The sequence below is a fragment of the Rhincodon typus genome, chromosome 23 (assembly GCF_021869965.1).
Source record: "Rhincodon typus isolate 14 chromosome 23, sRhiTyp1.1, whole genome shotgun sequence".
NCBI lineage: Eukaryota > Metazoa > Chordata > Chondrichthyes > Orectolobiformes > Rhincodontidae > Rhincodon > Rhincodon typus.
Window position 1 is genome coordinate 27752043 of NC_063354.1, and position 12938 is coordinate 27764980.

General features: G+C 40.4%; 1 protein-coding gene across 1 annotated transcript in view; it reads left to right on the top strand.

Moving 5' to 3' along the window:
- cfap52 (cilia and flagella associated protein 52) overlaps positions 1-12938 on the top strand; it is a 75679-nt gene that overhangs the window by 22454 nt on the left and 40287 nt on the right. Inside the window, exons 8-10 of the mRNA XM_048610940.1 lie at positions 1858-2028; positions 4708-4856; positions 4967-5112. Coding sequence (XP_048466897.1) covers positions 1858-2028; positions 4708-4856; positions 4967-5112 — 466 coding nt within the window. The remainder of the gene's footprint in view (positions 1-1857; positions 2029-4707; positions 4857-4966; positions 5113-12938) is intronic.

The window sequence follows — 12938 nt, forward strand, 5'->3', positions numbered from 1 at the left end:
TCAAGTTTCATTCTAGATCTTGTCTAGTTCATTCTAGAACTTATCTAGTATTACCATCAGCTAGGATTAGTATATATATATATATTACAGAACTCATTATCCTGAAGCCTGACATAAAAATCTGGAGACATGCATTCAAATCACATAATTGCAGAGGAATTTAAATTTACCGAATTAAATAATATTGGTGGCCATGAAGCTACTAGATTGCTGCAACTCCCAACTCATTCAGAAATATCTTTTGGGAAATAAACCTAATGCTCTTAGCTGATCTGGCTCCAGACCAATAACAACATAGTTGATTGTTAACTGCTGTCTTTATAGTCTACACAGTGTCTTGCAAGTTTTTCATCCATAGATTGGTCTCTTAAAATTTAAATGCAGATATGTTTTTTCCCTTTTGTTAACAACTCTCAACATATTGCAGATTTTTAAGAGTATCCATAAGCCACTCAATCCTTCCATCCAGATAACTTCAGGTATTTTAATCAACCTGTTCAGGCATTAGTGACATACCTCTGGAGCAGATAGGACTTGAACTCAAGACTTTTGGTTTAAAAGTTGGAACATAAGCACTTTAAAACTTGGCCACTTGTGGATCAATTTCAGTGATAAGCATGGAGTTTTGATTTAGAGAGGTTGGCAAATAGATATACTAAACAGCACCAATGAAATCCTTTATTTCCTCCTGAGAAGCCAAATGGGATCTCAGTCCACCATCTCAGCCCTACACAGCATGACACATCTATTATCTAAGCGGGCTGGAACCCACAACAGCAGATATGCTAACACTGAGCCACAGTCTTGACAACCTTCATGTAACATGTATCTTTGCTTTAATAAGATGCATTATTTAGATCCAATTGTGGGCTTCCTACACATTCTGTGGCAGAACAATCAACATATTTTTAAAAAGTTAGTTCTTCCCAGAGCTGACAGTGGCACTTGCAAGGAATACAACTTGTAAAATCATAGGTGCCATCCCATGACTTTCCTTCCACTAATTTAACGATGTTTGTAACATTTAAATGACATTTTAGGAAAGGTTGACAAAGGTTGAGTGATCGTTGAAATTCCCCTTTCCCAGTTTCAGTTTGAGTCCAGTGCCAAGTCAAGGGATCTCCCAGCTTCCAGTAACAGTGATGTTATCCTGCAGGATAATTGAAGTATTCTGAGGGATAGCAAACCATGAAGTAAATTGTATTGTAACTTTCGCCTTAAAATAAAATTTTACAAAAGTAAAATAAATCTTTGGGACATACCCATGGGGTTAAGGTTGAAACTGAAGTATCAAACAAGCTTCTAAAAATACCTATTGATAATTTTTGATCATATTCAAAATGTTTGACAATCAACCAATATAAAATTAGTTTTCAGGGCCAGTGAATGCAACTCGAAGCAATTATGAGCTTAATATGCCATTTAGTCAGTTGTTCATCATTCTGTTGGATATGACTTTTGAAACAATTTTTATAGTGAGATATTATCTCATCAGTTTAGTGGTTTCTACTTCTGGGTTGTGACTGGGGAGGACTGCAACTTCACGAGAACACCCTATTGGAAGCATAGAATTACCAACAATAAGTTTTGGATTCCCATGTTTAACTGCACATATGCAAATTACAAAAGTCAGTTTCAGAAAAGGAATGACATTGAACTCTGACAGTTTTGCTATTGTTGCTACTGCAAGATACAGACCAATTGATACTTAAGAAACTAAATGAAGTTATTTGTAATGTACAATACACTACATATTTCATTTAACCTAATGCCTATTTAATTCTGTACATAGTTTAATTTGTGCTCTTAGCCCACTACTTTAAGACTACATTGGGAGGATCTTTATTTTTATTCCAGAAAAGTGCAGGTGGATGGTGGTATCACTTCAATCAGTCTTCGTGGTCAAGGACACCAGTTCTTTGTCGGGACCATTACTTCCCAGATATATCGATTTAATTTCACTGAGTTTAAAGAGGATCTGATCACTACATGTCACTGTGATGCTGTTCTTGATATAGCATTTCCCTGGTAGGTTTGTAGAATTTGCTGTGTTTATGGACAATTACACACTTCATTATCTTTTATCTATATTACAAATCAAAAAACTGTTTTAAATATTTTGTTTTCTAAAATTTATGGCATTAGTGTTTAACAATGGCTTGAAACGTCAGCCTCTCTGCTCCTATGATGCTGCTTGGCCTGCTGTGTTCATCCAGCCCTGCACCTTGTTGTCTAAGATTCATCCAATTGCTTTATCAGTGTTACCAAATTTTAAAGATGTTTAAATTATCATTGAATTATTTTGCTGGCAGAAGAAATTTAGTGACAGAGACATAGATCTCCAAGAAACAACAGGAGTATCGTACAGGAAGTCAGTTTTATTCTGAACGTGCAAGTCACTTTTCAACCTGAATGGTACAGTCCAAATAGCAGTTACATTTACTAGATCAGCTCATTTGGATCAGATTGAAACATTGAAGTGCAACTCAGAGCAGGTATAAAGAACGTGCTCACTGTGGATGAGAACAGTTGCATACAAGAGAAATTGAAAGGGGTGGGAGCAATAAAGAGGCATGCTACGTTGATAAAATTTTGAAAGCTTTCAGAAAGACACAACTGGCATCTTAATCCATCAGTTGACTTTCCAAAGGTGATGGAACAGTGGATTAAGAAGGCAAAGGCAAAGCTGAAGAGATCAGAAGCCCTGTGTGCAGATTTAAGACAATATTTCATTTGTCCTGTCATTCACTGTGCCCACACTATGATCGCATTAGCAGTAGGGTACTCTGGTAGTTCATAGCACATCTCACCATGAAGTTCCCTCCTGGTCCAGACCTTTTGAAGATATTTTTGTATATCTTGTGAAGATACTTTTCCAAAGTCATTATCAGACAGTTAAATCTGTGGTTTCCCAGATTTAATTAAAAAGAAATCTTAATAGTGGTGCTGCAGACAAAAAGTAATGAAACGCTTGGCTCAAAGGCTCATGACAACCAAATACTAGCAGAAAGCACACACAAACAAGTTAGGAAATTTAGTTTAGAAATGACCTCCAAACTGTAGATGTGGGTATTGAAATGAGTTGCCGTGAAGAATGGAAGAAGATTTGGGAGCTTTCAGAACAATGTTGCTCTGTGTTTAAACTTTGGAGTGAATCTCTCACTTGTTTCACAGAGGAGCTACCTGCTCTCAACACACCAGAAATGCATGTAATGGAGAAAGAAGGCAATGAAGTGACATTACAGATTTCTACTCATTTTTCTTTATACTAATGTCCTACAAACTGGTGTATATTGGCACTGTGATGAGAAAAATCAGCCTCATTTATCAGGAAGGACTTTAGATTATGACACATGAGCAAGAAGCAATTTAAAGGATCCTGACAAATAACAACAACTTTATGTTTAGAGTACATGAAAGGGATCATGTGACCTGTGTGACAGTAAGTCTAAGTGATTTTGTTTATTCATCCATGAGCTGATGTGGATTTTGCTGGCCAGGTCGACATTTGCTACCCATCCCAAATTACCCATTGTGAGTATACCGGTACTCAAAGGAAAGCAGTGGTTCAAGACGGCAGCTTACCTTTGAGTACAGGTATACTCACAATGTTGATAGGGAGGGACTTCCAGGATTTTGACCCAATGACAGTGAAGGAAAGGTAATATTGTTTCGGGTCAGGGTTGTGTGTGGCTTAGAGTGGAACTTGCAGGTGCTTGTGTTCCCACATATCTGCCGCCTTGCACATTTAGCTGGTAGAGGTCATGGGTCTGCAAAGAGAGTCAGAGCATCCTTGGTGAGTTACTGCAGTACAATTTGTAGATGGTACACGCTGCTGCTGCACAGCATTGGCGATGGAGGGAGTGAATGTAAAATGTGATGGATAGTGTGTCAATCAAGCAAGCAGGTTTTTTTTTTCTGAACAGTACCAAACTTCTTGAGTGTTGTTGGAGCTGCAGCCATCTATACAAGTGAACAGTATTCCATCACACTCCTGCCTTTTACCTTGCTCATGATGGCCAGGCACTGAGGAATGAGGAGGTCTGTTATATACTGCAGTCTCTGACCTGCTGTTGTAAGCAGAATATTTAAATGGATAGTTTAGTTCAGTTTCTGGTCAATTGTAATCCCATTGAATCACAGAATCCCTACAATGCAGATAGAGGCCATCCAGCCCATCAAGTCTGCACTCACCCTCCAAAGAGCATCCTACCCAGACCCAACCCTGTATTTACCATGGCTAATCCACCTAGCTTGCACATCCCTGGACACTACAAGGCATTTTAACATAGCCAACACACCTAACCTGCACATCTTTGAACTTTGGGAGGAAACTGGAACAGACGGAGGAAACCCATGCAGACACGGGGAGAACGTGCAAACTCCACACAGGCAGTCGATCGAGGCTGGAATTGAACCCAGGTCCCTGGCGCAGAGAGGATGCATTCTAACCGCTGTGTCACCACCATAATATGTTGGTAGAGGAAGATTCATTGATGATACTAAATATGAAAGAAATGTTGTGTCCTTCTATCAGCCAATATCTGGAAGTTTCAGTCAGTCACTATGGAGGCCACAGCAGTACAAACAAGCCAAAGGAAATCTTCAGGAATTTACCTTAATTCATTATGGTTTTTTGCAAAACATATCGAAGAGAAATCTTGAGAAAAGGCTTTCTTGATTAGTATCTATTTGTTTCAAATGCAGTGGAACCTCAGACTTGTTTGGAACATGCTCTAAGGCTGAAATACGAATCTGGCATACACCCACCAATAAAGAACTCCTGCGAATCTCTGTGCCAAACATGACTTGCAATGCCATTGAATTTATGTGTGATGGGAAAAGTATTATCAGTGGTATGTAATAGCATTTATTCAAATTATAAAACCATTAAAATTTCATCATTCTTTATTCGACATATTTCACTTTATTTTGTGAACCATTTCCCGATCTGAAATTTCCATAGCTTGGAATGATGGGAAGATTCGTGCTTTTACACCAGAGACTGGCAGATTAATGTATACAATCAATAATGCTCATCATGATGGTGTCACTGCGATTGCTGCCACTAATGACTGCAAGAAAATAATCAGTGGAGGTGGTGAAGGACAGGTATGTACAACACAACACAGTCTAATATATGGAAAAAAAACCTTTATAATATTTTTCTGCATTCACTATCATAATCACGATATGAGCTCTGATCACGGTGGTTCTACATGATACTGAAATATTGCTCTGTGGTGATATTGGTTGACTTCTTAAAACTGTTATCTCTCTGCCTTCTGTATTTTTGGTACAGAATGGCTCAGCAACAGATGTTGAAGTTTACAATACAGCAGGAGGCCAGACTACTCATTGTGCCTATATCAGCTCTATGAAAGAGCTGTCCATTTAGTCCACTCCCCTGTTGTCCTCCCCTGGCCCTGTCTTTTTTTCTCCTTTTCAAGTATTTGTTCTCTGTTGGAAGTAGTTGTAGGAACTTCCTTCACCCCGACCTTTCACACAGTGAATTCAAAATCATAACAATCTGTTGCATGAAATTTTTATTTTTCTTTTTGGTCAATTATCTATCACCTCTGGTGACCAATTAGCTCTTATATCATTGAAGTGGTTTTGCCTTAATTGCCCTATCAAACCATCAATAATTTTGAACAACTGTATTAAATCTCCCCATAACTTTCCCTACTGTAAGCAGCATAATCCCAGATTCCCTGGTTTCTTCACCTGAATTCCGTCATTCATGTTACTAGCCCAGTTAACCTCTTCCCATCCTTCCTAATCTAACTTCATCATCTTAATTCCCTCTCTCTCATATATTTATCTAAATTCCCCTTAAATTTGTCATTACCACTCACCTGCAGTGTGTCCACTCAAAATGTATTTGAATCCATCTCATGGTTTATTACATGTACAAGTCAATAATTTACTGCAGACTTTGAAGTTATATCTTTCAAACCCTAATCCAAAGCAATTATAAATATCAAGAACAGTGACCCTGATGGACACAACTATATACTTCCCTCCAATCTGAAAGAAAATGTTCACCACCATATACTTTCTGTCTGTTAGCTAATTTTGTGTGTATCTCCCCCTGTCTCTTTAATCCCATGGGTTAACAAGTTTATTATGTGGCACTTAAAGTATTTGTACAGACTAGATATTTTACGCTGCAATAGGATATTCTCTATATTGCAAAGAAAATGTCAGAGTAACCATCTAGTCAGTCAATTTAAAATAGCCTGCCATCGGTCCCACAAATCACTGAAAGATGGAGGAAAATTGGAAGATTAATCAGGAGACAGACTGTAAAAGGAAATGTGAGGAATGGGGAAGGATTTTTTTCCATTTTTTCATGGGAAATGGGCACTCCTCGCCTAGTATTTATTGCCCATCCCACATTGTTGGTGAGTTATTGTCTTGACCTCTTGAAGTCCATGTGATGAAGGTATCCTCAGATTGATGTTGAACATGGAGTTGCAGGATTTTAACTCACTGACAATGAAGGAACTGTGATACATTTCTAAGTTAGGATAGTGTGTGACTTGAAGGGGAACTGTCATGTGACCACATTCTCATGTACCTGTTTGCCTTGTTCTTCTAGGTAATAAAATGAGTTGTCAAAGAAAACATGCTGCAGTGCACCTTGTAAATGGTACACACTGCAACTGCATTGCTCGTTGGCAGAGACAGTGAATGCATAAGGTGCTGGATGGGGTCAACTGGACTGCTTTGCCCTGAATGTTAGTGGAACTGCAGTCATCCAGAGGAGTGAAATGTATTCCATCACACCCTTGACTTGCATGTTGTAGACAATCAAAAGACTTTGCTGAGTCACTGACTACAGAATTCAAGCCGGTGATCTGCTCTTGTAGCCACAATGTTGATATGACCGGTCCAGTTAACTTTCTGCTGAATAGTGGCCCACTTCCCCACAGAACATTGGTTCTGGGAAATTTGATGGTGATAATGATGATGAATGTCAAGGGAAGATGTTTATACCCATTTGTTATTAGAGTTGTCACTGGTTGACATTGCCTAGAGGAATTCTGACAACAATGTTCTGGAGCTGAGATAATTAGCCTTCAATGACCACAACCATGTTCCTTTTTGTTGGGTAGGAATTCAGGCAGCAGAGAGTTTACCCCTAATTCCCATTGACCTTCAGTTTATTCAGAATCTTTGATGCACTTTAGGGAAGGAAATTTGCTATATTTACTTAATCTAGCCTATGGTTGATTTCAATGTAATGATACTTAACTGCTTTGTGAAACAGCCTATCAAGACACTCAGCTGTATCAAGGCACTACAGAGCTGCTCCACAAACCAGTCAAGCAATATCCTCCAATAATTGCACTCAGCAAATTATACTTTATAGCTCATTTTACAAACTCCTCCATTTCTGGGTATGTCCTGTCCCACAACAGGGCAGACCCACTTGAAGTGGCAGCATTGTACTATATAGTTGGAATGGAATGGCCCTGGAACCACTAAATATTGACTTTGGATACCATGAATTTACATGGGATAAAGTCAGTCATGGACAATGAAATGTCTTGCTGATTACATTGACTACCTGCCTTCTACTCGTGAATCAGCACCACGTTGCATTCATGTTGAACTTAAGTTGGAAGAAGCATTGAGGGTAGCAAAGGGACAGAATGTACTTATATTAGGGGACTTCAATATCTATCACCAAGACTGGGTCAGTACATTACATCGTGCTGTGTGGAACATTCACCGTGCTAAATGGGATAGACTTTGAAAAGATCTAGCAACCCAAGACTGGACATCTATGAGGTCTGTAGGCCATCAGCAGCAGCAGAATCATACCCCAACATGATCTCCAACCTCATGGTCCAGCAGATCTTGCACTCTACCATTATCATCAAGCCAAGTGATCAACCCTGGTTCAATGGAGGGCAAGCTAGGAGCAGCACCAAGTATACCTAAAAAAATGAGGTGTCGTCCTGTTGAAGCAACAATGAGACAAACACCATGAACAGAAAGTGATAGAGCCAAGCAAATCTGCAACCAATAGATCAGATCTAAACTCTGGAGTTCTACCACATCCAGTTGTGAATGGTGGTGGACAAATAAACAAGCTACTAGAAGAGGCTCAAAAAATATCCCCATCTACAATAATAGGGGAGCCTACCGCATCAGTGCAAAAGGGAAGGCTGAAGCATTTGCAGCAATCTTCAGTCAGAAGTGCAAAGTGGATGATCCATCTTGGCCTCCACTAGAGAATCCTAACATCATAGATGACAATCTTCAGTCAATTTGATTCACTCCACATGATATCAAAGACAGCTGAATGCATTATATACTGCAAAAGCTGTTGACCTTGACAACAACTGGCAAAGCTATTGAAGACATGCTCCTGAACTTGTTGCATCCCAAGCCAAGCTTTTTCAATACAGCTACAACACTAGCATCTACCTGATAATATGAAATATTGTCCAGGTATGTCCTTTACGTAAAAATCAGGAAAAGTCCAACCTGGCTAATATCAGCTCATCAGTCTACTCTCAATCTAAAGTAATGGAAGGTGTCATCAACAGTACTATCAAGCAGTAGCTGCTTAACAATAACCTGCTCACTGATATCTGGTTTGGATTCCACCAGGGCCACTCAGGTCCTGATCTCATTACAACCTTGCTCTTAGCATGGACAAAATTGCTGAATTCAAGAGGGGAGAAGAGAGTGACAGTCCTTAACATCAAGGTCGCATTTGACTGAGCATGAATCCTGAGCAAAACTAGAGTTAATGGGAATCAGGGAGAAATCTCTCCACTACTTGGAGTCATACCTGGCATAAAAGAAGGTGGTTGTAGTTTTTTGGAGGTCAGTCACCCCAGCTCTAAGGAATTTCTGTAGGACTTCCTCAGATTAACATCCTATGCCCAACCACCTTCGGCTTCTTCATAAATGACCTTCCTCTATCATAAGATCAGAAGTGGGAATGTTTGCCAACAATTGCACCATGTTCAGCACCATTGGCAACTGCTCAAATACTGAAGCAATCCATATCCAAATATAACAAAACTAGGACAATATCCAAGCTTGGACTGAAAAATAGCAAGCAATATTCATGCCACACAATGCCAGAATGATTATCTCCAACAAGAGAGTCTAACCATTGTCCTTTACATTAAATGCCATTATCATCACTGCATCCCCCAATATCAACATCATAGGGGGTTACTACTGACTAGAAACTGAACTTGGCTAGCCTTTCAAAAACAATGGCTAGAAAAGCAGGTCAGAGGATATAATTCCTGCAGCAAGTAACTCACGTCCCAACTCCCCAAAGCCAATACATCTGCAAAGCACACGTCAGAAGTGTGATGGAACACTCCATACTTCTCTAGATGAGTGTCACTCCAACACACTTAAGAAGCTTGACACCATCCAGGGCAAAGCAGCCTGCTTGATTGGTACCTCATCCACAAATATTCACTCTCTGTACCATTGATGCTCATTAGTAGCAGTATGTCCCATCTACAAGATGCACTACAGAAATTCCCCGAGTCTCCTTAGACAGCACTTCCCAAATCCACAACCTTCCACCTTGAAGGACAAGAGCAGCAGATCCCTGGGAACACCACCACTTGCAATTCCCCTCCAAGCCTCTTACTATCCAACTTGGAAATATATCACTGTTCCTTCGATGTCACTGCGTCAAAGTCCTGGAACTTACTCCTTAAAGGCATTGTGGGACCACTGGAAAATGGACTGCAGCAGTTCAAGAGGCAACTCACCATCATCTTCTCAAGGGCAACTAGGGACGGGCAATAAATGCTGACCTAGCAATGCCCAAATTCCATGATTGAATAAAACAAATTCACTTTACCTAATGTGAAGGGCCAGCTGACCACACTGGATCCAGAAAAGGCTACATGTACTGACAACATCCCAGTTGTTATTCCTGAAGACTGAATCAGTCTATACCCACATGCAACAAGTCTTGAAGAGTGTTCAGGCTTGATCTGATAAGTGACAGGTAATGTTTGTGCCATGCAAATGCAAAGCTATGAGCTTCTTCAACAAGAAAGAGTCCAGAAATCTCTTTGGAACATTAATAGCCTTCATCATCATTGCCAAATTCCCCACGCCATCATGGCCCAAATCCATCAAGAACTTGGAGATCACTATTGCTCAGAATCTAAATGAATGAACCATATAATTATGGCCAAAACTTTAAACTATGGGATATAGTACAGAATAAGGGGAATATTCTGTAACTATGTCCCTTAGTTTAAAGTTTTGGCAAAGATCTGTAGCTCGGGTTGTGGGTGAGGTTGTTGACTTGCTCGTCGAACTGGCTTGTTCTCGTTCAGACGTTTTGACACCATGCTAGGTGACATCATCAGTGGAGTCTCTGGTGAAGCAATGTTATTCTACTCCGCTTGTAATTTGCACTGTCTGGTCTGTTATGGTGCATAGTGTCATTTCCGGTTTTGATCTGTGTGGGTTTGTATATGGGGTCCAATTCTAGATGTTTGTTGATTGCATTACGGATAGAGAACCATGCTTCTAGGAATTCCCATGCGTGCCTATGTTTGGCTTGGACTACTATGGTTAACTTGTCCCAGTTAAACTGGTGGCCTTCATTGTCCGAGTGTACCTATATTAAGGCGAGTTCGTCATGCCATCACATTTGCAATCAACAAACATCTAGAATTGGACCCCATGTACAAACCCATACATGTCAAAACCTGAAATGACACTACTCATCATAACGGACCGGACAGTATAAATTCCAAGCGGAGTAGAATAACATCGCTTCATTGGAGGCTCTACTGATGATGTCACCTAGCACGGTGACAAAATGTCTGAGTGAGAACAAGCCAGTTCGGCGAGCAAGTCAACAATCTATGTCCCTTAGTTCAAGATTTCCCTCATTTATGAAAACATCTTCTCAACATCTACCCTGTCAAGCTCCCTCAGAATCTTGTGTTTTTCAGTAAAATTGCTCGCCATTTCTGAAGAAGGGCCTAGGCCCGAAACGTCAGCCTTCCTGCTCCTCTGATACTGCTTGGCTTGCTGTGTTCATCCAGTTCTACAACTTGTTATCTCAGATTCTCCAGCATCTGCAGTTCCTACTATCTCTGCTCGTCATTCTTGTCAGCTCCATTGAATAAAGGACTAACCTGTTTGATCATTCTTGATAAGTCAACCCCTTCATCCCAGGAATCAGCCTCATGAATCCAATACCTATACATCCTTTCTTAAATACTTGGACACAGCACTCCAGGTGCAGCCTCATTGATAACCTGTACAATTGTAAGAAGATTTCTGTGTTTTAAAACTCCAAACCCCTAGCATTAAATACCAAAATTGCATTTGCCTTCTTATTTGTTGGCACACTTGCATGCTAGTTTTTTGTGTTTCATGTGCAGGAGAACCCCGATTCCTTTGCACTGCACTTCTTTGGAATCTTTCTGTTTAAATAATGGTCTGGTTTTTAATTCTTCCAACCAGAGTGCATGACCTCACACTTACCTACATTAAACTCGATCTGCCAAAATTCTGCCCGCTCACTCAATCTATCTCTACCGTTTGCAGATTCCTTATGTACTTATCACAATATGCCCTCCCACCTTTTTTTGTATTGTCAGCAAATTTGGAAACATTACACTCTGTCCCCTCTTCCAAGTGATTAATATCAGTGATAAATAATTGAGGCCCATGGACTCATTCTTGTGGCAGTCCACAAGACCAACATTTCCATCATTCATTCAGATTCAGCCTCAGGAATTGCACTAACTTGCTTAAGGTGCCATGCTGGATGAGTGAACAAGACATTACATCAAAAAGGGACTGCCTGCTCTGTTGAGATCCCAGACCCACATCAATTATTCAATCTTTCAGTGCCTTTCCTTGCAAAGAAAGTGCCCTTACAGCAGCCTATCAGTGCTAGTTGCCGGTGAACACTGCAATGTAAGCCTGTGCTTCCCAAGCATCCTGCAGGTGCCATAATGGTGGCATGGGGTTGGTAAATGTCAGATATCAATGTCCGTGGATGAAGGGTGCATGTGGCTGGAGCCACGGATCATGCCCTGATGCTGTTTGGTGCTGAGCAATGTGGAGGCTCCACAAAACCAGTGGCGAGCTGAAATCACCAGGTATTCACTCTGACCTTCATGTCAAGACTTCTCGAAATCTAGCTTGTTTGGTGGATTTGGTAAGATGGAATGCTAAATATTAGTGAGATGCAATGCATTGTTAATAAGACATTTAACAAGCCAAAATCCCCTTAATTGGCAACTCACCACTTGACAAATACATGAAAAATGCAGTGAGTTCTTCCAGATGTCAATGCAGGCCTCAATGGATTTCTCACCTGATTGTGCCACAAATCTCACCTAATCCACATTGCTCAGATTCCTATAAGATTCTGCTCAATTTCCTAACTGTGCTGTTCAGCTGTGATAACATCTGCTGATTTAAGTCACTCGGTTAGTCAAAGAGACATGAAGAAACAGTCAGCAACGTTGACCTGTTTCCCTGTGAAGACATATAGTGGCTCTGACAGGTGAAACAAGTTGAAGGGGCTCACTGCTGCTGGTTTTAGTCTCTGGCACCATGGCTTTCTTGAGCAGGTCTGCTTTTCTCTTTATGAAGTTGCTGACCCTGAATTCTTGCACTGTTTGAGAAGTTGCTGATCCCACTCTCTCTTCATTCTTTACGAAACTACTGAATCCCCTCTCCCTCGTGCTTTATTTTTCATTTCAGAACTATACTTCATTCATAAATTATCTATAAGTAAATATAACAAACACAAAACAGGTCCATACAGAGACAACAAGGTGCAGGGCTGGATGAACACAGCAGGCCAAGCAGCATCATAGGAGCAGAGAGGCTGACGTTTCGGGCCTAGACCCTTCATCAGAAAAGGGGGAGGGGAAGGGGGTTTTGAAATAAATAGGGAG